The sequence below is a fragment of the Saccopteryx bilineata genome, chromosome 7, assembly GCF_036850765.1.
Source record: "Saccopteryx bilineata isolate mSacBil1 chromosome 7, mSacBil1_pri_phased_curated, whole genome shotgun sequence".
Taxonomy (NCBI): Eukaryota; Metazoa; Chordata; class Mammalia; order Chiroptera; family Emballonuridae; genus Saccopteryx; species Saccopteryx bilineata.
The window spans coordinates 9,129,288-9,156,050 of NC_089496.1; the positions used below are offsets into that span (position 1 = coordinate 9,129,288).

Below are 26,763 nucleotides of genomic sequence, written 5' to 3' on the forward strand. Positions count from 1 at the left end.
AAGATCCGTCTGAATTGGTGGTGTCTTGATTGGGGTTTTCATTATTTACCCTAAAAGCTAACATGAGAAGACCAAGTAATTCTATAAAAAATGTTTTATTGATTGATTTTTTTTTTAGAGAAGAAGGGAGAGAAACAGAGAAATATTGGTTTATTGTTCTACTTATTCATGTCATCATTGGTTGCTATTTATTTATTAATTTTAGAGACAGAAGAGGGAGAGAGAGAGGCTCCACTTAGTTGTCCACTTATTGGTTGCTTCCTGTGTGTGCCCTGACCAGGGATGGAACCCATAACTGCAGGATGTTGGGATGATGCTCTAACCGACTGAGCTACCTGGCCAGGGCCAACCAAGTAATTCTTAATTTTAGTTCCAAACAAACCATTTCTAATATTTTGTCCTATAAACCTTTATATGTGAAACACAAGACAGAATGTAGTTCATCTCTTTTTATAAGGAGCTTTGCAGGCGACTGGTGCTCTCTCCATGAGTGAACTCCTACTAAACAGGAAGCAGGATTGCCTAATGTGTCTGATAAAAAGGAAAATCTTTCACAGTCTAGAACTCAAGTCATGCAGCTATAAAGAATGAAACCAAATAGCTTTTTGCTTTTCCTCCAATCAACTCAAAAGATTAGCCTAGGACAAAGTGTGAAGATTGATATGGAAGATTACTTCAGAACAAAATAATGGATTTATAAAGAAATAAGATTCAAAGAAAATACTTCAGACAGAAAATCATGGTAAATATTTTGTAACACAGCAGGAACTGAGCAAAGTGCAGCAGCTTAAATAAGAACACCTTTTAATGGTTGAAATCAGTCTTTCTGAGGTGACTAAGAAAGCAAAAAATATTACAACAAAGAGCTATTAGAGCATTCTCTTCTTTGTAATCTTTCATACAATATTTCCTTTATTCTCATTTACATCTTTTAATACTAGCACAGCATTCTGAAGTTGTGAAGCATAAGTTGTATGTAACTGAGGATAGAAGATCAAAATCTACTCAGATTTCCAGAAGAGATGCAGAACGTGAAAAGTGACAAAAAAAAGTCCTTAATGTGGAGAGCCAAAATGCTAAGAATGACTTCCACTTGCATAATCAGTGACAAAAATATAAGCCCAGATTGTTATAAAGAACATAATTATAATGCCTGCTTTGCTAAACAAAGAAGTCCACGGAGAAAGAAATTTAAGTATTGTATAATAAATGACTCATAGGCTAATCATTTATTTTCCATTCTTAAATGTCTTTCAAAATAGTTGACGCTCATGAAGTGCAACGAACAGTCCTGGCGTCTGCTGCAACTGAACGGGCCCACTGCCGAGAGTGACGGTGTTCCCCTCGATGAACAAGGTAACCAAGAGTCCATGATCCAGAATTTGTTCAGAATATCCACTCCTCTGCTGAATTTGTCACCAGGGAACCGATTAGTGAGTCAGTACCAAATAAAAATAATTGGTTCATGCTTGAACCTGGTCTGTGGAAACTGAAAATTCAAATGTGTACATGTGAATTTTAAAAGGTGCTGGTTTCTTGTTCAGATTATGGAGCTTTACCAACATTTTAATCCTTTAGAAATGTGTTGTCGCTTATTGCAAAAACGAATAGTGCCAACATTTCTTCAACTATAAGCTTAGTTATGTTTTGTGAAAATAAAGCATATTGTCTTCATTTTGTAGGTCAGTATTAACAAAAGTTCTGATGTTGCTGGTACATAAATATAAAGATTCATTTGCAGTCTAGGAAGTAAAAGGAATGTTACTGTTTATTAGAAAGCAGTGGAAAAATAAAACAGGTAATACTCAAATTTTATATATCCTAGATATCATATGTTCGTTATTCAGCCCAATTTGTCAAGCTGCAGCGAAAAGTTCTCTGGTGACTTCATAGGTAAGACAATACACGTTCCTGTTCAAGAAAGATAAGCTTCCCGACTCTCCAGGCCTGCACATAGCCAGGTAAGTATGCTAACTAGTTAATCTACCCGGACAAGCACTTCCATTCCTGGCTGTCTCCTTAGACTATTCTCTATTTACAGCTGTCGATACTGTTCCTTTCAAAAGGGCTATTTGCTTATTCTTTGTGATCCATTGAATAAAACTACTATTTAGCTCCACCATGTTATATTTTATTTCTTTTTGTACATTTATCTCTTGTTTTTCCAATTGTTTACAAATCTTCCCAAAGGCATAATTTTATACTATTCAAAACTGAAGGCCTGTTTAAGGAAATCTACATTTCCTGTGACTCTTCTAAATCTAATAGGTCAAATAATCTACAAAGAAAAATTATTTTCTACTTGCAAAGAAAAAAAAAAGGCATGTAATCTTTTAAAGACAAGTAATTTTTCCTTGTAAGAGTTAAATATGAAGTAAAACTAATATATTTGTTGACAGACACCATCTGGAAAACTTTCAATCCTTTTTACCCTAATTTAGCCACATGGGGATCCAAAAAAATTGACATTCAGGGCTCATTAAGCAGTGATAAAATGTAATTTTAATTGCAAATACTTACTGAAAATTTTTTGTATCTGGTATATTTACCTTTGGAAACATGCTTTTCCAGTAGACCACTTTTTTTGGTTTGCTTTTCAGCAGATTATTTTATCTATATTACATAGATGATTATATGAATATCTTTGTTTAATCATAACATGTTTGTTATTGGGCTAATATTCTTAAAGATGATGCAATAGTTCCTTTATTATAATGTGAATATATTAGATTAGCATTTTGCATACATTCTGTCCAAATAGATTGTAGGCATAATTGTTCAGTCTTCTTTTCAGTGAATAAATAGGAGCAGAAATGGTCAGAACAAAAGGATTGAGTTACCTTCCTAGACACAAGCACTCAATCTCACACAAAAAGAAATACTGGTCTGAAAATTTCACTTTAAAAAGAAATCATCAGTTTGACTGATTTATACTTTGAAAATGGGCAATTCTGTACTTTTAAACCTTACAATTTTCTGGAGTGTCTTCAGAAGACAGAATGAATGCTGATCAAATCTCTATTAGAAACTCATGAAATTGTATCAAGGATTAGATGTGGTAGTATATGTAACATATTTAGCACGGTCGTGGTACATGATCTTGGTTCAGTAGTTATCAGAGACAGCTCTAGAATCTTAGGACCAACAGTCTGATTGAAAGTAAGCAAGTGTATTGCTTTTATCTTTTATTTCCTCTGATGTGCCTGGGAATAGAGAGCTGATGAAAACTATGTGTAAAGTGAAAAAATTTCCCCCACAGGCCACACCAATGGCATGTATAATTATTAAATAAAGACATTTCCACTTAGTAAAGACAGGATTAGGCATTCATCCCTGTTTGTGTACAGGGGGGCACAGACACTAATATCTGAAACACAGATATTAGATGGGCCTGACCCATCTCTACAGTTTTGTTAAAACTCAGATGTTGTCCACATTTGATTTTTTCTCTAAACTCTGAGTAATTTGGTCTTACTGTTTTGGACACTATTTTCTTCTGTCCTCTTGTACTGTTATATTGAAGTTTTAGCTGATAAATTTTTAATTGTTCATAAGGCTTCCACATTAAATATCTAGTGCATACATTCTTATTTTGAATAGTGCATGGTCAGCATGTCTATACTGAATGTAGCAATCCTGTATTTAAATTCATGTTATTTTCATTTTAAATTTTATTTTACTTCAGTGTTTAATTTTAATGATATATTTTATCTCTATCATTTATTTTTGAGTTTTTAGTTTATCTGTAGCTCATTTAATTATTTTTTTCCTTATAAATTTCAGTCTCCCCAAATATCTGCCATTTTCAGTTTTACGTAACCTTTCCTGGTAAATTTTATTTTTGATTTTAAAAATAATTAACTAGAAATGATTGATAAATGGAGTCAGAATTTTGCACAAAAGCAATATGTATACTACTTTTCAAAGGTAAGAGTTTTGTGTTATTCTGTTCCTCTCAGAATGAAGATGTAATATAGTGATCTGCTTGATGTTCACACTGGACTGATTTACTCATTCAGTGTTTACTTACATTAAGCATCTCAAAACTTCAGGGATGTATTTAAAAACAACAATTGGCTAGACATGTCCAGAAAGAGTTATGATGAAATTTATAACCCCTCTTTGATAAAATAAAAACAAGTATATACTACTATATTTAAACTACTGCTACTGCAGCAATATATATTAATTAGGATATACTTACTTATTTTGCCTTCGTTGATCGGCACGCACAGTATGCAATCATAAATGCAACAAACATCACCACGCCTACACTGAGTAAGACCATTTCTACCAGGCCAAGTAGATTTATTTTTCCAGTCACTTGCTTTCTGAACATTTTTGCCTTCTCATCGCCAATGGTACCAGTCTGTAATTAAGTTAATAATTAGCATTATTTGTGTAGATTAGTGTAGCAAAATACTTAAAATCTTCCTTTATTTATCACTTTTTCTCCAAACACCATAAGCGTTAGTTATCTATATGTATAAGACAAACCAGTGAAGTCCCCTTTGCATGCTAAAGAAGGTAACAAATGCCAAGATAGAATACAGAGCGTAATAGAATTCCCCTCCTTTTAGACCTGCTGTCTGGCACTCTTCAATACACGAGGCTCCATTCATCTTTAGAACTGTCTTACTGAAATTTTTCAAAAATTTTCAAAGGACATTTTCTAGTGACAGAGGACAATGACAAGGGTCAACTATTATATTTCCTCTAAAGATGTATACAATGCATTTCCTAATTCTGTGGCTAATAAATTTCATGGTTTACATTAAACATATCTTATCAGGCACCTGCTCTAACCTGGCTTTTGTAGGCTTGGTTGGCTTTTATAAACTATAATATTCATTAAGTCTTGAACTATTTGGAGTTAGATGTATGATGACTCCTTTTTTAACACAACACTCTGACAAAAAAAATGTTGAATAGAGTCATCCTGAAAATAATCTAAAATGATAAAAAGTGCTTTATCTTTGTAACAGAAAACCATTGAAAATTAACACAAATTTGATACTTCTGTGTGGTTTGGTTCTCTCAGGTAGCTATAATTAATATATTAACTCACCTATATGGACAATGAAAACACAACTAAAAGTACTATACAGGGTTTGGGGCAAAAGTAGGTTTTCAGTTGTTCATATTGAAAATACTACAATAATTAATAAATAATAATATAAGAATCAACTGTTTTATGTAATCAGAGCTATTAACTTATTTTTGTACAGTACTATATAATCAATGTTGAAATGTCAAGACCTTTTTTTAATACAAAGAGGTATTCTGCTTTTAATTACTTATAGATAAAAATACTGACCTCATTAAGCCAAAGAATAGGCACAATATAGTTCTTAGTCAGACGTTTTAAAGCCCTGTAATATATATTTAAAAAGCATGAAAATGTATTATATTACACATATATCACAGAAAACTTAGTAATTGCAAGTGTAAATATTCAATTAGTTGCTCTAACTGAAGTTCCTCAATTTTTTTTTCCTGTAATGAGTCATTTAAATTTTAATATGGCTGTTTCTCAGACATCTTTTATTCTAACAATTTATGGTGCAGATTTATAATTATATTAACAATTTCTAAGCACAGATTATTCCTTTAAACAAATTCTACCCAGGAAAGTAAAATATAAATTCTAGAAATGATTGTCATAGAAATATTTGGAGAGCTAGCAATATAAGCAATACCACCAAAAACTTTTAAACATTCCAAAATATATGTAAATAGCATTCAGTGAACACCAGATATATACTTCTAAATTACAAATGAAAGTTATAAGCATTAAATAATAATTTAATGACATTCAAGTCAAAGAGAAATTGAAGTTTTATATTATTTCCACTTTCATAGATTTAATCACATTCTTACAAGAAAATGCTAAAAATCATGTAATGATAACTTTGGTCAAGAGACTCACTCAATTTTTTTTGCTGGCTTGACCAGTATGTTGACCTGCAGCCGTTTTGCAAATTGTAAAGTGAATCCAGTTATCTAAAAAAGAAAAAAACTAAAATTATTACTCACTTCTTTTTAAAACATCCTTTTATAATACCCAAAATTTACTTTTAATATTATGGAGAACTTGTTCTACTTGAAACTTGTGAAATTTATTAAATAATTAATTGGACATATTAAATATTTCCTACTTAATTCTCCATAAATATACATTATATGCATGTGTGTACGCATATATAATTTCTTTGTCCATCCTAATTTCAAGGTTTTAGTTAGATTTGTGATATTTACCATAAATGGTTTTGGGGAATCGACAACAACAATAGCAATAATAATAGTACGGAGACTGAAGAGCTCAGTTTGTTTAGATCCTAGACTGTGCATGGTCAAGTATGTATTCAGCCAGCATCATCAGTTTAATAGTAATACATTCAGTATTTAAAATATGTATTCAGTCAGTAAAATCAGTTTAATAGTAATACATTCAGTATTTAAAATATGTATTCAGTCAGTATCATCAGTTTAATAGTAATACATTCAGTATTTAAAATATGTATTCAGTCAGTAAAATCAGTTTAATAATAATACTTCCAGTATTTAAAATATGTATTCAGTCAGTATCATCAGTTTAATAGTAATACTTTCAGTATTTAAAATATGTATTCAGTCAGTATCATCAGTTTAATAGTAATACATTCAGTATTTAAAATATGTATTCAGTCAGTAAAATCAGTTTAATAATAATACTTCCAGTATTTAAAATGGAATATTACTACTAAAATTCTGGTAGTTCACTTAATTTTTGAAAAAGGGAGTATTAAAATAATTTAAAAATTCAACCTGTCATGCTTACAGGATTTTTTATAGATTTTTCTCAACACTAAGTATAATATATTTTGCCCCAAATGTACATGTATTTGTAAAATCTATTTTCATTCCTTACAATATACAGTGTCTGTTCATATAAACAGCACTTGCAGTTAACTATATATAAAATAAGCATAAACTAGGAATTTATATCAAATTGTTTTAGGCCAATTAGAATCATTCCCATCATTGGTATTCCTGAACTATCAACCATTAAAAATGCTTTAAAAGTTACACACACACATACACACACACACACACACACACACACATTTTTTTGTGACAGAGACAGAGAGAGGGATAGATAGGGATAGACAGACAGGAAGGGACAGAGATGAGAAGCATCAATTATTTGTTGCGGCACGTTAGTTGTTCATTGATTGCTTTCTCATAAACGCCACAGCTTCAGTGTTTCTGGGTGACACTAACTTACTGAACAAACAGGGTTACAGCAGACTGAGTGACCCCTTGCTCAAGCCAGCAACTTTGGGCTCAAGTTGGTGAGCCTTGCTCTAACCAGATGAGCCCATGTTCAAGGTGGTGACCTTGGGGTTTTGAACCTGGGTCCTCCACATCCCAGTCTGATGCTCTATCCACTGTGCCACTGCCTGGTCAGGCAAAAGTTCCATATTCTTAAAAACTAAAATTAAATTACTTTGATAGCTTATAAAGCAATAGGAAAAAAATCAATGTATTATTCACTGAAATAAAAGTAATTTATCAAGATTGTGATTCAATGGATGTGATCGACAAGGAGATAACTTTTTAAACTTCATTTTAAAAATATTTAAAAGGGAAGATCAGTATTCTATTTACTTACAGGTTCAACATCTAAGTATGTGCTGTGTTCTTCTACATTTGGATTTAAGCCTTCAACAGTTGCTGAGACTTCAGGACTCGCATGGAGGAAATGAGGAAGTGAAATGATCACAGGTCTTCCTAAAAACAAGTGTTAAGAAGATAATTGGGGATAAATAATTTTCCTCATTTCACATACCACTCAGAAGCTATTCCTTGAAAATAAAGCTTTTTTAATTTAAAAACATGCACAGTTGGGTTTGAGCACTAATTTGGGGACAGGAGAGTGAGGGATAATTATAAAAATTGACCACTGTTGTACAAAATAAAATAGAAAATTTTGCATCATCCTAATAACCAGTCAGTTGATATCTGTTGTTTATTCCTTAGGTGTTACTTTTAAATATGTAAGGTTTAGCTGCTGAACAGTTTCAACCAGGTATGTTTATGTTTTGTACAGTAATATTTCTAAACTGAGAATGAACTTGAGCTTTATCTTTCTTTATTCACACCCACACCAGTATGAAGATGGTGAGCAAAACAAGATAGACCCCAAATTGTGTGGAAGTTAATTTTTGTTTCAGAGACATACTGAAAATATATTTGTTTTTAGTTACCATTTTCAAGGAGAGGAAAGTGGAAGACGGATAAGTTGGGATGCTCAAAGTAACCTGGGAATTGTTTACCTTTTACCCTAAATCTAAAAGGAGCACAAGGATTCTATACAGTGAAGGAAACCATCAAATACATAAATAAATGAGGCTAACAGAAAATATTTTCTGATCAGATATCCAATAAGTAGTTAATATCCAAAACTACAAAACATAGGAGGAAGCCACACAACTCCAAAAGACAAAGAGCAAAATCAATCAATCAATTAATAAATAAATAAATAACCTAATTAAAAAATGGAAAAGGGCCACACAGATATTCTCTAAAGTAGCACAGGGCAATGTTAGTATGATTCTCTCTAATAATAATAACTAACTCTTATAGCCCTGAGACACAAGTGGGATCTCAAACGCAACCCAAAATCAAACTTCCTACCATCACCCTTACTCTTTGCCCTATTGCTTTCTTACTAAATTTTTGGTGGAAAGGAATTCTGGGTAAAGGTTACCTTTTCTTTTTTAATTACAGATAAGAGAGAGGGGAAGCATTCATTTGTTGTTCCACTTAGCTGTGGTTTCATTAGTTGCTTCCCATGTGTGCCCTAAACTGGGTTTGAACCCACAGTTTCGGCGTTTCTGGGTGACACTAGCTTACTGAACTAACAGGTCATGGCCAAGGTTACATTATAAGCAAACTGCGAATTATGTCATGAACTTTAATATTAAGAACACCTACCTTTTTTGCACTTGCTAATGTCCAGCATGCCAGAATAGGTGCAGTTATTTGAGATCTCTCTGTCTGTGCAGAAGCAGTGGTTGTCTGCGTTTTCAACTGGAGATGCAAAGGCCTTGGGCGGGAGAATAAATCTGTACACAGAGATTCCCTTCAGGTTCAGCTCGTCTCCGAACACAGCATAGATGGACCTAAACGCAGAGAAGAAGAGCTTCATTCCAGGGACCTGAGCTCCATCCCAGTGATTCAGTTTTTCTTATTTTTAGATTTATATTCTTGCTTTAACTTAGAAAAATCCAATATACTCTTGTTAGAATTCTTGTTTAATCTTTAGGAATAAAGTGTTTGTGAAATTTTAAGGCATAGCAGAACTCAGTACGTGAGTATAGCTATTCTTACTTTTGTTTTCAAAAGCTTCTAAGAATAATTTTTGCTTGTGAAGTACCATGGTATGTAGATACTAAAGACATTTCTCAGTTTATTTCCTTTATAGATTAAATATTTATATGACTGCTTCAAATTCTTTTTTTGTATCCAAATAAAAATAAAAATAAAATGTCTATCTCCTCCCCAGTCTGGAGAGAAAGGCCACCTACTTGCTGGGGTGTGTGCATTTCATTGCTGGGTAGAATATTTTGTATACTCCATTATTTACCAAGTGTCCAACATAATCTTGGCAGTAAATGTTTCTCCCAATCCCCAGATAACTCTATATGAAGAAACACTGCTCTCTTCAATTTTACCAATAAGCAAAAGATTCAGAGATATTAAATACTTGCTCACAACCACACAGACTTTGGGAGCAGGGCTAGGATTCATTTGGTGTGGCCTCCAATACTGTGTGGTATCTACTAGGCCTTGTCAGTTGGGAAAGATGCTATTATGGCAACTGAGTATAATAACTAATAGAATTCTGAGTTGGTGGCAGATATCTTCACAGATATCTTTAGAAAAACTGGGCATAGAAGGCTAGACTTGACTGTTATTAAACATAATACTAATTTATTAAAAAAGTTCTTACTTAGAAATGACAAGAAGAAAATGATTTACGTTATGCGAAATATCCTACATCTTTTAAAAAATTTTAAAGTTAAACACATTATGACTTTACTGTTGTATTAATTCTTAATAAATCAAGAAAAGTTTCCCTAAGTGTATTTTATTTTTCTTGAAAAACATTATTAAGTATTGAACTTCTTGTCTGTCTTTTGTTACTTGGGGAAAAAATTCTGACTCACAGAAATATATTGGTGTGTTTTTCTTACCTGCAAATGTCAGAGGAAAAGAATTGCAGTACTCGGGTTTTCTCAACAAAAGGAGGAAATGAAGCTGCATCTGTTTAAAAATTAAGCCAGTGGCAAAGAATTAGATGTAATATGTGTCTTAGAAAAATCTAGAAATCTCTATTTCTAGTCAATAAAAATAATAATGCAAATTGTATATGTAATTTAAAATTTTTCTAGTAGTCACATTTTTAAAAAGTAAAAAAGGTTATGTTTTATTAATCCAATATATCTAAAATATTGTCATTTAAACATGTAGTAAAGTGATACTTTTTTTACCATTAAATTGATTTAGAATGCCATTTCAATTTGCATTTTACTTAATTTTTTTAGTGAGAGAAACAGAAACAGACACGAAGAAAGAAAGATGAGAAGCTTTAACTCGTAGTTGCGGCACTTTAGTTATTCGTTGATTACTTCTCATATGTGCCTTGACCAGGGGGGTCCAGGCAGCCAGTCGCCTCTTACTCAAGCCAGCAACCTTTGGACTCAAGCCAGTGACCATGGGCTTCTGTCTACGATCCCTATGCTCAAGCTGGTGAGCCCTATTTAAGCCAGCAACCTTGAAGTATCAAACCTGGGTCCTCAGAGTCCCAGGTCGACGCTCTATCCACTATGCCATACCCTGGTCAGTCTATATTTTACTTTTGATAGTGATTTCTTTGTCTACTCTAATGTTTAATATTTTTAAGTCATTTTTTGAAGTTCTCTCACTAAACAGAATTTCTTGCAAATGGTTTGAAAATGTATCCATCAAACAAAAAGAATATATATATTTTTAGTTTATTGAATTTTTGCTATGGTTATGATCCATGGTACACACTGGGTATTTGGAGAAATAGATAATTCTTCCATCTGCTCCTTAAATGGATATAACCAAAATGAGTCACCACTAAATGTTCTGGTAAATCTCCAACCCTGTAATTTTATTTTACCTTTCACTTATACTCTTGTGATAAGTAAAATATGACAGAAGGTCACAGTGAACTTGACCCTGGCATTACGAGAACTGGATATTAAAAATTAGCTTAAACTCCCCAGATAGATCCCTGAATAAGCATGGCCTATAACTGCCTTCTTAACATCTTAACCGTTAAAGAAAAAGAATACATTGAAAAGCTTTAAAAAGCATTATCTGAAAGTTATATAAAAACAAACCAGTAATTACCATGGTAATTACCACCAAAGATAGCTAATATTAGCAGCGTGTTAAAAAAAAACAACATTCAAATGTATGTCAGTATTTTTATTTTACTGAAGAAGGTAGAGGGAACATTTGTAAACTGGGATGAAAACATACAGAAACTTTGTTTCGTTTGTCTCTTTTCTCTGCGGCTGTCACCAAGAATCTGTCTCACAGGGACCATATCAGTCCCTTGTCTTGTCCAACCTACTTTCTGGTCCTGGTTTGTTTTACTTTTGTTTTCTTCTTAGATCTTTTAATTTCATGTCAGTTGCTCATTTACTTATGCTATTGTCATTGATGAATATTCTAACTCTTATTTTAAAACTTCTCTACTTCTTCACTTTTGGACTGAAATGGTTAATGTTTTTATTTTCTTAAACCCATTGAGAACACTTTAGTATATATTTATTTATTTATTCATTTTAGAGAGGAGAAGGGAGGAGAGAGAGAGAGAAAGAGAGAGAGAGAGAGAGAGAGAGAGAGAAGGGGGAGGAGCAGGAAGCATCAACTCCCATATGTGCCTTGACCAGGCAAGCCAGGGTTTTGAACCGGCAACCTCAGTGTTTCCAGGTTGATGCTTTATCCACTGTGCCACCACAGGTCAGGCCCTTTAGTATATATTAACAGCACAATGTATCTCACTCTGCATCTAAGAACTGAAGTATTATGCAATTTCTAGAGTTAGTAGTATTGGAACACTTGACAATTTATTTGCAGAAATGCTTTACTGTGTTTAGAAAGGAATTTCTTCCTTTCATCCATCCCCTATGGCTCAAAGTGCTACGGAGCAAACCCAATTATTTTTTTGCTGTTTTTTTTTTTATAAGAAAGTGATAACAAAAGTAAATAAAAATACCAAAGTCAACAAGACATTGGAATTCCCTTTGTTTCCTCTTTATACCCGATTCTTTGCATAACTTTGTCTTTGCCATTCCTTATCCTCATTCATTTCCGACAGGGTATCAACTCACCAACTTTCTAAACATCATTCTTCCGCCTCTACTTCTCAGTTGTTGAAAACTCACCTCTGATTTTAATTACTCGTGCTATTCAATTCCCGTTCTTTAAAATCTCAGTTCTTCAATCAGTAGGAATATGTGTACTTTGTTTTCCATTAACGAGTACAGTTGGCCAGATCTAACCACACTCTGAGTTTATAGTTCTGTCTTTTTCTCAATTCTAGTTCAGAATTTTCATTTTTGCATACGTTTTTCATGGTTAGTAGACATCTAACCTTATTTCTTGTTCTTTTCCTCTCTCATGACCACCTTATTCAAAATGATGTCTCTGTCTGGCAACTTTATAGATTCTGCCTCGGCCTGACACCTCACTTGGAAGTAGGATTTCCCTTTTATAAGTGTCTTGATTTTTTTTATTTTTCCAATTTTAAATTATCTGTACAGTTATTTACAAAACATGTGAATAGTAACTACTTTTTACTTTTCTAAGTTTTTTTTAAACCACTACTACTGCCAGGAAAGCAGTTCATTAAAGTTTTTACAGGGCAAACATTTCTCTAGTACTTCAATAAAGGCTAATCCTTGATAGTTAATTTTCAGAAACCCTATCTTATCAAACAGATATTTACTAAACTTATATAAGAATAGAGACTCCGAATTACGTTCTGGGATAGAAATACAGTTAAATACATACTCTGTCCTTTAGAATCTTGTAGATATGGCAGAGGATTTGTGAGAGGGAGGGAGGTGGGTTCATTGTGATTATTTCCAAGAAAAAATGCTCTTACCTGTACCATTAACCATGTCACAATAACTTGTCCAGTAGTCGAGATTCCTTAGGAATAAAAAGAAAGAAAATGAACAAACATTATCATTTCAAGAACACCATACTCATGTTACTTTTTCAATTATGACACAACACTTCTGCTATAATAAAGACTAGACATGACAAATGCTAACTTTAAGAATGTTCTAAGTTCATATTTTCCTGAAGCTTTCATTTTTTTTAAAATTTTAGTGAAGTGAGAGGCAGAGAGGCAGAAAGACAGGCTTCTGCATGTGCCTGGACTAGGATCCACCCAGCAAGACCTCTACCAGGCGATGCTCTGACCATCTGTGGCTGCTGCTGTGTTGCTCGGCAACCAAGCCATCTCAGGCCTGAAGCAGGCCATGGAGCCATCCTCAGCACCAGGAGCCAATTTGCTTCAACCATTCGAGCCATGGCTGCTGGAGGGGAAGAGAGAGAGAGAGACGGCAGAGGGGGAAGAATGGATAAGCAGGTGTTAGCTTCTCTAGTGTGCCGTGACCAGGAATTAAACCCCGGACTTCCACACGCTGGGCCGACACTCTACCACTGAGCCAACCGGCCAGGGCCTGAAGCTTTCATCTCATTGAAATAAATTAAGTGCCTGATAACATTAAGTTAACAGATTATAAAATAAAAACTGCTTAAATAGAAACAATTTGGAACAGACACAGGTCTGAAAAAAAAATTGAGAAACATTGACCAGAAATTAGACTTTGACTCTGCTTAGGGGATATTTTAAATTATTTGGTAATATGTTGAGTGTTCAAACTGCTTAGGAGGAATATTAATTGGGTAACTGACATAAGCTCAATATGAGGGAGAAGAGGGGAGTGATGAGGAGCAAAGAAAGACAAGCAGATGTGTCAGATGTGTTATCAACAGAGATTGATTGGAAACATAATCAATTTATCCCTCCCCTTTAACTCCTGCATGAGTTGGCATTAAAGCAGGACAGAGTTTATTAATTTATATTCAGCTGTCTAGATAAGATATATATGAAAGCAATAAAAAGTTTAGTAGTAATAGTTTCTCTGTATCCTTAGCCACTTTTTGGTGATGAAAAACTGATTTTTTAAAAATTTATTTCTAACACACTATCCAGTGAAATATCAATGCAAGTTGATGCTTCATTTTAAAAACAGAATAAGTGGCCCTGGCCGGTTGGCTCAGTGGTAGAGCGTCGGCCTGGCGTGCAGAAGTCCCGGGTTCGATTCCGGCCAGGGCACACAGGAGAAGCGTCCATCTGCTTCTCCACCCCTCCCCGTCTCCTTCCTCTCTGTCTCTCTCTTCCCCTCCCGCAGCCGAGGCTCCATTGGAGCAAAGATGGCCCGGGCGCTGGGGATGGCTCCTTGGCCTCTGCCCCAGGCGCTAGAGTGGCTCTGGTTGTGGCAGAGCGACGCCCCGGAGGGGCAGAGCATCGCCCCCTGGTGGGCAGAGGGTTGCCCCTGGTGGGCATGCCGGGTGGATCCCGGTCGTGCGCATGCAGGAGTCTGTCTGATTGTCTCTCCCCATTTCTAGCTTCAGAAAAATATATAAAAACAATACAAAAAAACAAAAACAGAATAAGCTATTACTTATGCTCAGTGTTGCCATTATCAGTTAAATTAAACTTTTCATAGGCTTCGGGCTGGATAGTTCAGTGAATAAAGTGTGCTCCGAGGTCGTGGGTTTGATCCCCAATCAGAGCATGTACAAGATGCAGTCAATGAGTATACATACTGCTTAGTGGAACAAGAAGTTGACATTTCTCTCTCTCTCTCCCCCCTTTGTTACCCCTCTCTTCATCTTTCTCTCTCCCTTCCTCTCTCTCTCTCTCAAATCAATGGAAAACTTAGAAAAAAAATTAACCTTATTATAATCTGATGTGAAATTGTTACTCCAATAAGGAGCACTTTAGTAACTCTCCTCAGAAGTCTGTCTGTAGTATTGCAACGGAGGGAATGTTCGTGCTCCTCAGCATACACGATCAAGTGATGTGATTTCCCCTGAAATGAGTATTTAGAAGTATTTCTTTTCCCTACTGGACTTATCTATAAAAATATGTGACTATGGACTGTAGAGAAAAAGTACTACACTAAGTGTAGTGAACAATTTTTACATAGGCACTCAGGTGTGAGGAAATGGTTACTTATATTAATGAAAACATTTTATCTCTTTCAATTTTGACTACTTCATTCTTTTTCAGAAAAAAAAGTGGTCTAAAGCATCTTTATTAACTTTGAGAAGGAAAGGCTTTCTTCCCTGACATGTATTAGGATTCTTCCTATTTTACACGTATGATAAAATACCTAGATCAGGGTGAACAGGCAGGAGGTAGGAAAAGAAAGGAATCACGGTTGTATGACCATATCTCATTTTATTACTACTCAGGGAAGGCGCTCTTCATTTTCAAGTTTATATGTAAAATTTAAAACTATTCAATACTTGAAATACTAATTTCATTTTTGCATTGATAAGAATTTAAAAAAGCTGAGTTATCAAATATATAAATTATTTTAAGAAATTTTTGAAGGGAAAAGTCAGAAAAATGTTTGCACGGATTCATTGAGTTTGTATCTGTATAGACACATTAGGTCATGTCAATGGAATGAACAATTTTTATTTGATATGCTCAATTAAATGTTTAAAAACCCAGTGAAATATACTTTTATATCAGCTAAATGATCAGTCGATGTACTGATTTTCTGCCTTTTCATTCTGTGGTTAGCTAATTGGATGGCTGCACGGTGAAGCTAGTGATGCAGCAGAAATGGAAAGGTCCCTTTTGATTTCCTATGTAAGAGAACCTGTCCATGAAGGTGAACCAAAGCTGAAGAGCAGCTGATTTTCCGCAGCTAGGCACCGCTGTGACGAGCGGGCATAACTAAAGGGCTAATGCCTGGCAGAATAGGAATTTTCAAGGCTGAGGTACAGGCAAGTCTGTTCCATAGGTCGGTGTCTATGCTGTGCCTTCCCGGTTGTTAAATGTACACCACTCCTGTTTTATAGTATCCTAGCAACACACTCTTTCTCTCCACCCTCCACTTTACCTGGATACTTACTTTTTACCTTTGTAAGTGTCAATTATGGCAACTTTGCTTACGTCGTCTTTTCCACTGAAAACTTGATAAACTCCATCCACAGTATTGTTGTACTGGAAAGACATGTACAAGAAAAAATTACTTTTAGAACAACCCATATTCTCCAAGTTATAAAATATGTAATTAACTCATGTTGGCATTTCTCAAAGATTGGTCATTCATAATTATTTTATATGATTTAAAATATATATGCAATGAAGTTTTAAAATTATTGGCCTTTACATGTTAAAAAGACAGATTATAAAAGGGCATAGAAATAAGTGCTAGATGCAGAGACAAAGGAGGAAAACATCAGAAGTTGACATCATCTAGACTCTAGGACTCTTTGTCATAATTAAGCCAGTAAGATAGTTTTGATTACTATTATCATATTGAGGTGAGGGAATTTTGAACAAAACCTATGAGAACAGGGATGATTTCTAGAGGTATTCTAAATGTTATAATCTTTAATAAGTGGTTACCAAAAATTGGGCATGAAGAATTAAAAATAGAATTACCCAAGGAAAGAGTACTATGTATTTGAGTTAAAAATAATTAAATCTCTGATACCCTAAGGCTGTCTACATTGATACGTAATTGATAGATAATGTTGCAATCATAGACACCATCTAAACATAAAATAACAACAATGAACTGGAGAATATAACTAATATCAATTGTAGAGTGTTAAATCATAGATTTCCAGTTCAAGGGTCAACTTGTTCTATTCATAATTTAAAACAATAAGCTGCAGCTAAGTCTATCACTTTTTCCTAATCTCCCAACTGCCATTTCATGACTTTGAGAGACCACAGAAGTTCTTATTAACAAACTCCATAAAATAGGATTTTGCTAATTCATCAATCTTGTGTGGGCAGATTAAGGCTTTTAAATTTACATGGAAACAGTTTGTAAGAGGTCTAGAGAAGGAGGAATGATAGAATAAATACATTTAATACAATTGAAAATATGGTATTAAACTTGATTTTTTGAAAAGGTAAATCAAAACTGAAAACAGTGTTCAAAGTCTTACCAAATTATAACCTAATTTTAGACAAATTGTATACTCATTAAAGGATGGAACCTGATTAAATCTCAGCTTAATTTTAATTTTAATTATTCAATTTTGATAGTTTTCTGAACTTGGATAACTGAAACCATGTGAAATAAAGACTGTTAAAAAATTAGACTGTGTATTCCCAGATAATAAATAAGATTAACATTAAATTACAAAATTATGAATTTCCAATGTCACTATATTTATCCAATTAAAGTATAACAATATCAACATTTATATTTAGAACTCACAGGATAAAACACACCAACGGTTGGATCAATAGGGTATGGTACCAAAGTCAAGAATGGATCTTTGTAGCCCCATAATATTTCCTTCACACTTCTCCTTTGAAACATAGATGACTTTGACTTTTTGATAAGTGAATTGAGCAACACTTGAACAAATGCATTTGGATAGAGATGGGGTACAGACTACAAAAAAGGAAAAAAAAGCACTGTTTAAGACACCATTTGCAGTATTAATTATTTAACAAATAAATGGACTAAATACTAAAATTAATTTTAAAAAACTTAAATCTCTAAAATTACTTCCAGATCTTGCCAGAATGAAAAGTAGAATTTGTCTGACCCTAGATGAGTACATAGGAGTGCCTCAGTTTTAGCCACAAGAAGATAAAGTTAACTCCTACTGTTTTTTTTTTTTTTTCAGAGAGAGAGAGGGATAGACAGGGACAGACAGACAGGAACGGGGAGAGATGAGAAGTATCAATCGTTAGTTTTTCATTGTGACACCTTAGTTGTTCATTGATTGCTTTCTCAAATGTGCCTTGACCGCGTGGGCCTTCAGCAGACAGAGTAACCCCTTGCTGGAGCCAGTGACCTTGGGTTCAAGCTGGTGGGCTTTTTTTTTTCTTCCTCAAACCAGATGAGCCCACGCTCAATCTGGTGACCTCGGGGTCTTGAACCTGGGTCCTCTGCATCCCAGTCCAATGCTCTATCCACTGTGCCACCGCCTGGTGAGGCAACTCCTACTTTTTAATGATACAATTTAAGTGGTGTATCAGTTCAGTTGATTTTTTTTTCATCTTTTCTGCTGACCAAAACTCCATTCAAATAATGACATAGAAACACACTAAATACTATGTAATGATAATTCTAAACATGAGATGGATTCTAGAGTATTTCAAAGGAAATTTTGTCTACTCACAGCTACAGCCAGATTGAGAACGGTGAAATTGTCATCCTCAGATCCAACTGACAGTTCAGGTTCAAAGATAGCACCATTGGGCTGCACAAAAGAGACTGTGTTGTTCTCGAAGTCATGGGTTATATTTTCCTTGGCTAGATAACGAACTCTGATATACAGAATAAATAAAATTAAAAATTATTGTGTCAAGTGAACACTAGATCACAAATGCTATTTATTGGCACAACAAGTGCTTTTTGAGTACATAGAATATGTAGGAATTATGGTAAACAACTGGGTTAAAATGGAAAGCCAATACTAGGTCTCTAGCGAATTAGAGAAGGGGGTCTTAAATTTGCATAGCAGGGGAGAAAGTAATATGTGTAATTACAGGAGTTTATTCAGAGTCCACGGTAAAACACAGAACAGATACAAATCCAGGAGTGGAATGGTTATGGTGGTGATAAGGTTCAAGATGTATTTTGTAGCAATTCCACATGAGTAGTCTGAATTAAAATAGAAGTTTTGTTAAATGAAATAGAAAGTGGCATGTAAAATGTAAGAAGAGCAAAGTTTATTTTTAGAAATGCACATGGTTGAATTTGATTGGACTATAAAGAGAGAGAGTAAGAAGAATGGTAGGAAATAAAGTTACTCAAACATTAAGGGCTGAATCTAATATTCAGATGTTTAAGGTTTATCCTGAGGGTGAGGAGGGAGCTGGAGAAGGTGTGATCAGGAGGACATTAAATACACATTTTCTTAGAAAGGATGCTCAAAATACATAATCTATCTAGACCTGGCTTTTACATATTTTTCAGTACTTTAATGAGAAAGATAACCCATGTCATAGTTTCCTTTTTACAGACAAATTTCCCTCCCTTTTCCATATATTGAATACTGATTAGTTCTAAGCTCTTGGCTCTAACATCTCTAGGTTTCAAAGTACCAATTACACTTTAGGAATGTGTTTGAGGGTGATTATTATGAGGAAAAGACTTTTGGAAGTACAAGATGGTTCACTGGATGAAATAATATGTACATCTTTCATTTCACTATTTTATATTTGTATGTTTATGATGTAAGGTGAATAGATAACTAAGGTAAAGACTGAAAAACATGGGACTGAAATGTAATAAACAATAGTTTTTACTCATGTATAATAAAAATGTACCTCTCTGTAGGGCAGGGGTCCCCAAACTTTTTACACAGGGGGCCAGTTCACTGTCCCTCAGACCGAAGGAGGGCCGGACTATAAAAAAAACTATGAACAAATTCCTATGCACACTGCACATATCTTATTTTAAAGTAAAAAAACAAAACAGGAACAAATACAATATTTAAAATAAAGAACAAGTAAATTTAAATCAACAAACTGACCAGTATTTCAATAGGAACTATACTCCTCTCACTGACCACCAATGAAAGAGGTACCCTTCCAGAAGTGCGGCGGGGGCTGGATAAATGGCCTCAGGGGGCCGCATGTGGCCCGCGGGCTGTAGTTTGGGGACCCCTGCTGTAGGGTATGGATTATGAGTGTTTTGTACTCTCAGCACAGTGCCTGGTGCATGTTGATTTCTCAATATTTTTTGAATGAAAAAATTAATGGCTCACATTCTTTCAAAGGAGAACTCCCAATAATTAATGAAAATATTTTATTTTTAATATTATTTCCACAAAGCTTTATTATTTATTCTTACTGGAGTACTGAAGGCATACAAAGAATATAAAATTTTAAAACAGCACCCAGGATAGTTTTTGAATAGTCAATTACTATTTTCTATTATATAGCTGTATATTACATATTATTAATATTTAAAATTGGAATACTTTAATTTTCAAGTATATATGTATAAATAAAAATAATAGCTAAAAAATTGTGACCTAAATTCTAAAGCTCACTTGAATTGTAATTATAACATAAAACCAGTAGATGGCACTCAATGAGAAATATCCTTTAAACTGAGGTCTATTATTAGAATTTGCTTTTAATCACTCAATTTTTTTTTGCTAAAAAATTAGAAAGTTCTAAAAAGTGTTGGTTAAGAAGGTCAAAGAATGTTTTCTTTGTATTCTTGCCAAAACAAAGTAACTAAAGAAAATTGTGTTGGATCTGAGAATATTCTGAAGAAATTATGAAATATTTATAAGAGATTATAGAGATGGTGTAGGCTGCAATATATGTAATTAAAATCTCAATCCAGGAAATTTTATGCTTTGATCAGTGTCATATCTTGTTAATCAAAATTCCATCAAAGTCACTTAAGCAGCCATCAGCCAAATAAGCCTGTGGTTCTGTTTGAGAAAAAATGTCCTCCTGTCGCTCCCCTTTCAGCTGGCCCAGAGCGTGATTTACGGGAGATGGGCTCACCTCAACAGAGGGACGATTCTCAAGCTCTTAACTTTTTCTGAAAGGTGGTTTTCTCATTATTTAAGGCATTCTAACCTACACTAATGATTGAATTTTGGAGACAAAATGACCTTAACATGATCAGAAATCCTTTTAACATTGTTATATAAGTAGAAATTTATTGTTTATCAACATTAGCTGCAAATCCAACTTCAACACTCCCAACACCCTTCAAAATAAACTGAGTGTATCTAACCTACCTGCTTTTGTCTCTTAAAGGCAGAGGTTAAAGTCTCTAAAATAAAATACATATTACTTGTCACCTATCAGAGCAGGTCTAGGACTAGATTCAATATTATGCTGTGTTTCCCCATTTTACAAGTAAAATCTGAAAAGTAAAAAAGCATAACCTCCCACAAACACAAATTTAAGCAGAACACATGTTTTCAAATTTTAACAACTCTTCTCATTCCTCACTTATATTTAATTCATCAGATTATGATTTTTTAACATTATGCTTAGATATTAGGTCACATGCGAATTCTAGATTTTCATAGGTACACATCATAGCTACAACCCTTTTTTGGAACAAGATATTTATATTGGCTTTTGAGTATAACAAAACTATACTTTCATAAAAAATAAAAATACTTTCTAAGATAAGCTTTGATTTGTGACAATGAAAACTGAAGCTTCTCTGACATGGCTGTAAATAGTCACAGGTGTGTGCACAGAGACAGGGGCTGGGGAGAACTGCTAGGACACAATGGTGCCAGGCCTGGCAGCATGTGCTATGGCAACGGGCACTGCCCTCACAGCTCTTGTTACGTCATCATATTGGAAGTGAGAGTGTCAATCTGGAAACATACTGATGCAGGGGGAAATAATTACACAATCACTGATGATCTAAAACACGTAAGATACAAAACTAAATTACAAGAAGTTATTACAATATATTTTGTCCTAGAGGGAAGAGAGGAAGACATTGGGGGGGCTGAGGGGAACACGGGGGTGGGGGAGATATATTCGGTGGGACACTTGAATCTATGTAAACACAATAAATAAAATCATAAATAAAAAAATAAAATATATTTTGTAGTAAAAATTGATCCTGGTATATAAATAATTGTATTCCTTGAGGGAAAAAAAAGCCCACATTTGTATATCAATGATATAGCAGAATTTAATTATATTTCCATGTGTATGACTAATTCTTGGTTAAGGTAAATGTTCTTAGTACCTCAATCTCTCCTTTTTTTTTTTTACTTTGATAGTGGGGGGAAATGACATAATCTATAACACACACAAAAAAAGAAAGAAAAGAAAATATACACACAAATCTAGGATTTACCAATTTCTAAACCCATGTGAACATAAAATCACATCATATCTCCTGGTGTCAGTTTTGTTTAATTACAAAATAAAAAGTTCTGGCTAATTAATTTCCCCTAGTTCTGATAGTCCACAATGCGATTCAAAAGTGTGTTAAACTCTTAGGGAATGGAGGAAAGGGTATAGAACATTCAGTCTCAGTACTGGAAAATATATAATATCTAATAATGAAAATATCTAATAATATATAATAATGAAACAACAAAATAAATAGAAACCACTATTGACCTAGAAATGAGTTTGAACAGACATCTTTAGTAAGTAAGGATGCAGTTATGTAAAATATATACTGTATTTATATAAAATCAGTTTAGTTTTGTGGTTCTCAAATTTGAGTGTCCATTGAAATCACCCAGAGGGGCTTATCAACTTATTGCTGGTCTCAAACCCAGAATCTGATTCATTTGGTATAGGGTAGGGCCTGAGAATTTGCATTTCCAGGTGATTCTCATGCTGCTAGCCTGGGGACCACATTTTAAGAACCACTGATGTACCCCATACATTCAATTTAAAAATTTTTAAATTTTAAAATGCTCTAGATTCTAAAATTTGGGTAGATTTTTTTTCTATTGAGCATGCATATTTCAGAGTTATTGAAACTATATACCACAAGTGTAAAACAACTGTAACTTCTTAAATGTAGAACAGTTATTTGATGCTGATTAATTTATACTAAATTTTTTATTTCTCATAATAAGCAAATCCTTAGATTAGGATTTTATGTAGGCAGAAATAAAATATTTCATTGCATACTATTGGCAAGATAAGTACAGTTCAAATGAATGGCATTTATCAAGTGGAAGCCTTTGCAGAAATGCGTATAATTCAGGAAAGAGTGCTGCTTTCTTGAAGGGACTCACTTACCTGTACGTGTAAGGACCTACTTGCTTGACCTTAATGTTGGTGCTGTTCATTATCACAGCCTCTGGATTTAGCACATGAAAGATCCAAAACTGTCTGTAAACTTCTGTGCCTGTTTTAACCCAGTTTTTAAAAGCAGTTGTACCTTCTTCAAGGACAACTTCCTATGAAAAAAGAAAGCAAGTTTGGGTTACTTCTTTGTAGTAAATAAGGGCACTTCTGGGCATTAACCTTTAGTTAGCCAATGAAAATACCATGAGTAAGTACACTGTACATGGGAACCTTTGCAATCTCGACACATACTTGCAACAGAAATATTTCAACAATTATAGCAACTTCTTTAGTTAACCTTTTACAAGAAGGATCTGTGTGTAATACTGTACACATGCCTATTGATTTTAAGGCCAACCACTGGCAAGCCTATGAGTGACCCCATGGCAAAATTGCAACAGTAACATGATTTGTTAAGCAAATTTTATTAAAGTTGTTCCAAAACGTTTTTAAAAGTTCTGATCAGGTAGAACATTAACTTTTCTTCTGCCCTCAATGAGTTGGACTGATGAGGCAAGGCAGAAAAACAGAGAAAAATCTAGTGGTAATGTAAGCTTTTTCCTTTTCCTCAAAAGTTGTACACTTCAGGGGATGATCCCTTAATGTTTATAAAATTAAATAAATGCTTACGAATAAAAAACACAAATTTGACTCCCCCACTTCAAAATCCTGCTCAATATGGCTTTCCTAACTCTCAGTATATTTGAAGCAACCCAACAGTACTGTTTCCAAAAATTACAGAAGGCTAATTCATTATCATTAGATTACTGTGTTTTAAATAAAAGGAATAAATAAGGAAGTTGTCCTAGTATTCTTTTGTGAAATCCATTAAAAATTATTGATGTCCTTTGTAGTAAAAAAGAAAACCCTACAACACAATCAGAAAACCGTGTATTAGGAATCTATTGCCTTCTTTAGAAGCTACTGGACTGAGTGGAAAGTCACCAAATCTTTCAGGGTTAATTTCATTATTTATAAAATAAGGGAGTTTTAGATGCTCTCCTAGTTTCCTTCATGGCTCACTCTCTGAGCTGAATGTCTACATATTACTGCCAATAAAGGTGATTTTGTAGCAGGCAGTACTCCAATTACAAACCTTGGAAAAATTTCCAGATGAAAAGCTCCAACTTATTTTTGTGTGCTAGAGGAAGAGGAAGAGGAAGAGGAAGAGGAAGAGGAAGAAACTTTCACAGAAAATGACCGTAAAAAGGTCCATGAATACAGGAACAATCTGATCTATTTGGTTTTTTTCACCTGGCAGCATCAATTCAGAGAATGATGGGTCAGGAAAGGACATTGAACACTATTACCATATTTTCTAACAGAGCACACTGAGGCTCTGAGAAACCAGGTGGCTGGCCCAAGGATGACCTACACATCATAATAGAATTACACCGAGAATCCTAGTCTCTGACCCTTACACTAGTCCTGTCTTACACCATGCTGTTACTGTCTTTTTTTTTCTTGTCACCTCTGCTCTCAGTTGGTACAAGTCAATTGAATTTCATATCTTCAGGAAGCTTTGCTTATTGCTTAAATCTGAGAGGAGGGCAGTTCCTTAGAGAAGAACAGGGTTCCAATCTAAGACACCATTACAAAACCCTCGCTGTTGCAATCACACTGGTGACATTGGGACTGCTAAAGTGATAGTAGACCCCATTTTCAACGAATTGTCCTTGGAAAACTTCATTTGTTCCCAAAAAGTTTAATTTCTATACTAACAAGTCAAATATCAAGACAAAATTACATATAGGTAATATATTCTTCTAAATGTAAAAGTGTTTAATGAGGATGTTGAAGTTGATATCTATATAGAAGCTAAAAACTGTATTAATTTGCCCATTTCAAGAGATTTAGGAGGGAAAAACACACATGAACTTATACATGTACATGTTATTCTCGCACTCTAAGAATCTTAAGGGCTAATGCAGTAGCAATTATTTATGTACCTCTCAGGGCACATACTTTATTTTAGTTCTTAGTGAAAAGAAATCAATAAATGCTTTAAGAATAGAAAAGGGGCTATGACAGAATGTTCTTGGCAGGACAGACTACCTCCCTAACTTTAATGCATATGCATTTAACGTCAAAAAACAAGGTAAGTGTAATATGCCTTTCTTCTAATGGCCATAAACATATGTTTTAAATGGTGATCTGAAGATATATTTTTTAATGGGAATGTTGAAATGCAAAGATTTGAAATGAATGCATTGAATAATCAATTGTTAAAGTTAGGGTTATCTAACTTCATTCATTTTTTTCAGAAGTAGAAATGGGTCCTAGAGAAAATGGATGTCTGATACAATAACATATGACAATAGCAGATAATAAAGAAACCATGTATTTTCTCTATAATTTTGTGTCATTTCCATAACATGATAATTTGTTCAGAGATAAAAAATATTGAAGCAGTCAAACAGGAATGCATTTTTTCTGACCCTAACACTACCATATGTCTGAGAAAATTGTATAGCCACTACTCGACTACCAAGACCAAATATGTCTCAAGGAACAAAAGATTTTATGTCCCATGTGAATTTCAAAGGCTTTGATTTTAAATTGAATTTGGATTATCTAGCCAATTTTGAAAATCTTTTATTAAATTTGAAATATAAAGCTGATCATTATGTGCACAGAAATAATATAATTTAAACTTCTCTCACTTGGTTGATCAGATATCTCTCACTTGGTATCTGTCACTGATGTAAAGTACACAGACTTTCCAGCCCTGGTAATGGCTGGATTCCAACCTCATGAATCACTTCGTATGTTTTACTGCTGGGTTTGAAAGTTATTGACCTTAAAACTTTTCTTCTGTTTCATTAATTTGAAAGCAAAAGAAACTGACAACAAAACAAAAAGGCAGCCAACCAAATGGGAGATAGTCTTCACAAATGGCTCCGACCAAGGGTCAATGTCCAAAATACAGAAAGAACTCACAGATCTCAGCAACAAACAAGCAAACGAATCAGTCAAAAAATGAGGAGAGGACCTGAACAGACACTTCTCCCAGGAAGAAATACAAATGGCCAAGAAATATATGAAAAGATGCTCATCTTCACTAGCTATTAGAGAAATGCAAATCAAAACTGCAATGAGATACCACCTCACACCTGTTAGATTAGCTATTATTAACAAGACAGGTAATAGCAAGTGTTGGAGAGGCTGTGGAGAAAAGGGAACCCTCATTCACTGCTGGTGGAAATGCAAATTGGTACAACCATTATGGAAGAAAGTATGGTGGTTCCTCAAAAAATTAAGAATAGAACTACCATCTGACCCAGCAATCCCTTTACTGGGTATATACCCCAAAACTTGAAAACACTGGTACATAAAAATACATGGACCCCCATGTTCATTGCAGCATTGTTCACAGTGGCCAAGACATGGAAACAACCAAAGTATCCTTCAATAGAGGATTGGATACAGAAGATGTGGTTACATATATACTATGGAATACTACTCAGCCATAAGAAATGATGACATTGGATCATTTATGACAACATGGATAGACCTTGAAAAAATTATACTAAGTGAAATAAGTAAATTAGGACAAGCTAAGAACTATATGATTTCACACATAGGTAGGATATAAAAATGAGACACATGGATACAGATAAAAGTGAAGTGGTGAC

The 26,763-nt window shown here is 34.2% G+C and overlaps 1 protein-coding gene across 5 annotated transcripts in view; it reads right to left on the reverse strand.

Annotated features, from left to right (window-relative positions):
• Positions 1-787: 787 nt before the first annotated feature.
• CD36 (CD36 molecule (CD36 blood group)) overlaps positions 788-26,763 on the reverse strand; it is a 78,965-nt gene continuing 52,989 nt past the window's right edge. For 4 of the 5 annotated variants that reach the window (XM_066240362.1, XM_066240360.1, XM_066240361.1 and 1 more), the window contains 12 exons: positions 23,081-23,241; positions 18,496-18,643; positions 17,580-17,759; positions 16,254-16,345; positions 13,193-13,239; positions 10,242-10,311; positions 8,980-9,167; positions 7,655-7,773; positions 5,930-6,003; positions 5,318-5,372; positions 4,205-4,369; positions 788-1,742 (listed from right to left, as the gene is read on the reverse strand). In XM_066240362.1, the coding sequence (XP_066096459.1) occupies positions 4,205-4,369; positions 5,318-5,372; positions 5,930-6,003; positions 7,655-7,773; positions 8,980-9,167; positions 10,242-10,311; positions 13,193-13,239; positions 16,254-16,345; positions 17,580-17,759; positions 18,496-18,643; positions 23,081-23,241 (1,299 nt within the window). In that variant the 3' untranslated portion in view covers positions 788-1,742. The remainder of the gene's footprint in view (positions 1,743-4,204; positions 4,370-5,317; positions 5,373-5,929; positions 6,004-7,654; positions 7,774-8,979; positions 9,168-10,241; positions 10,312-13,192; positions 13,240-16,253; positions 16,346-17,579; positions 17,760-18,495; positions 18,644-23,080; positions 23,242-26,763) is intronic. The other variant, XM_066240364.1, reaches the window with a different exon arrangement.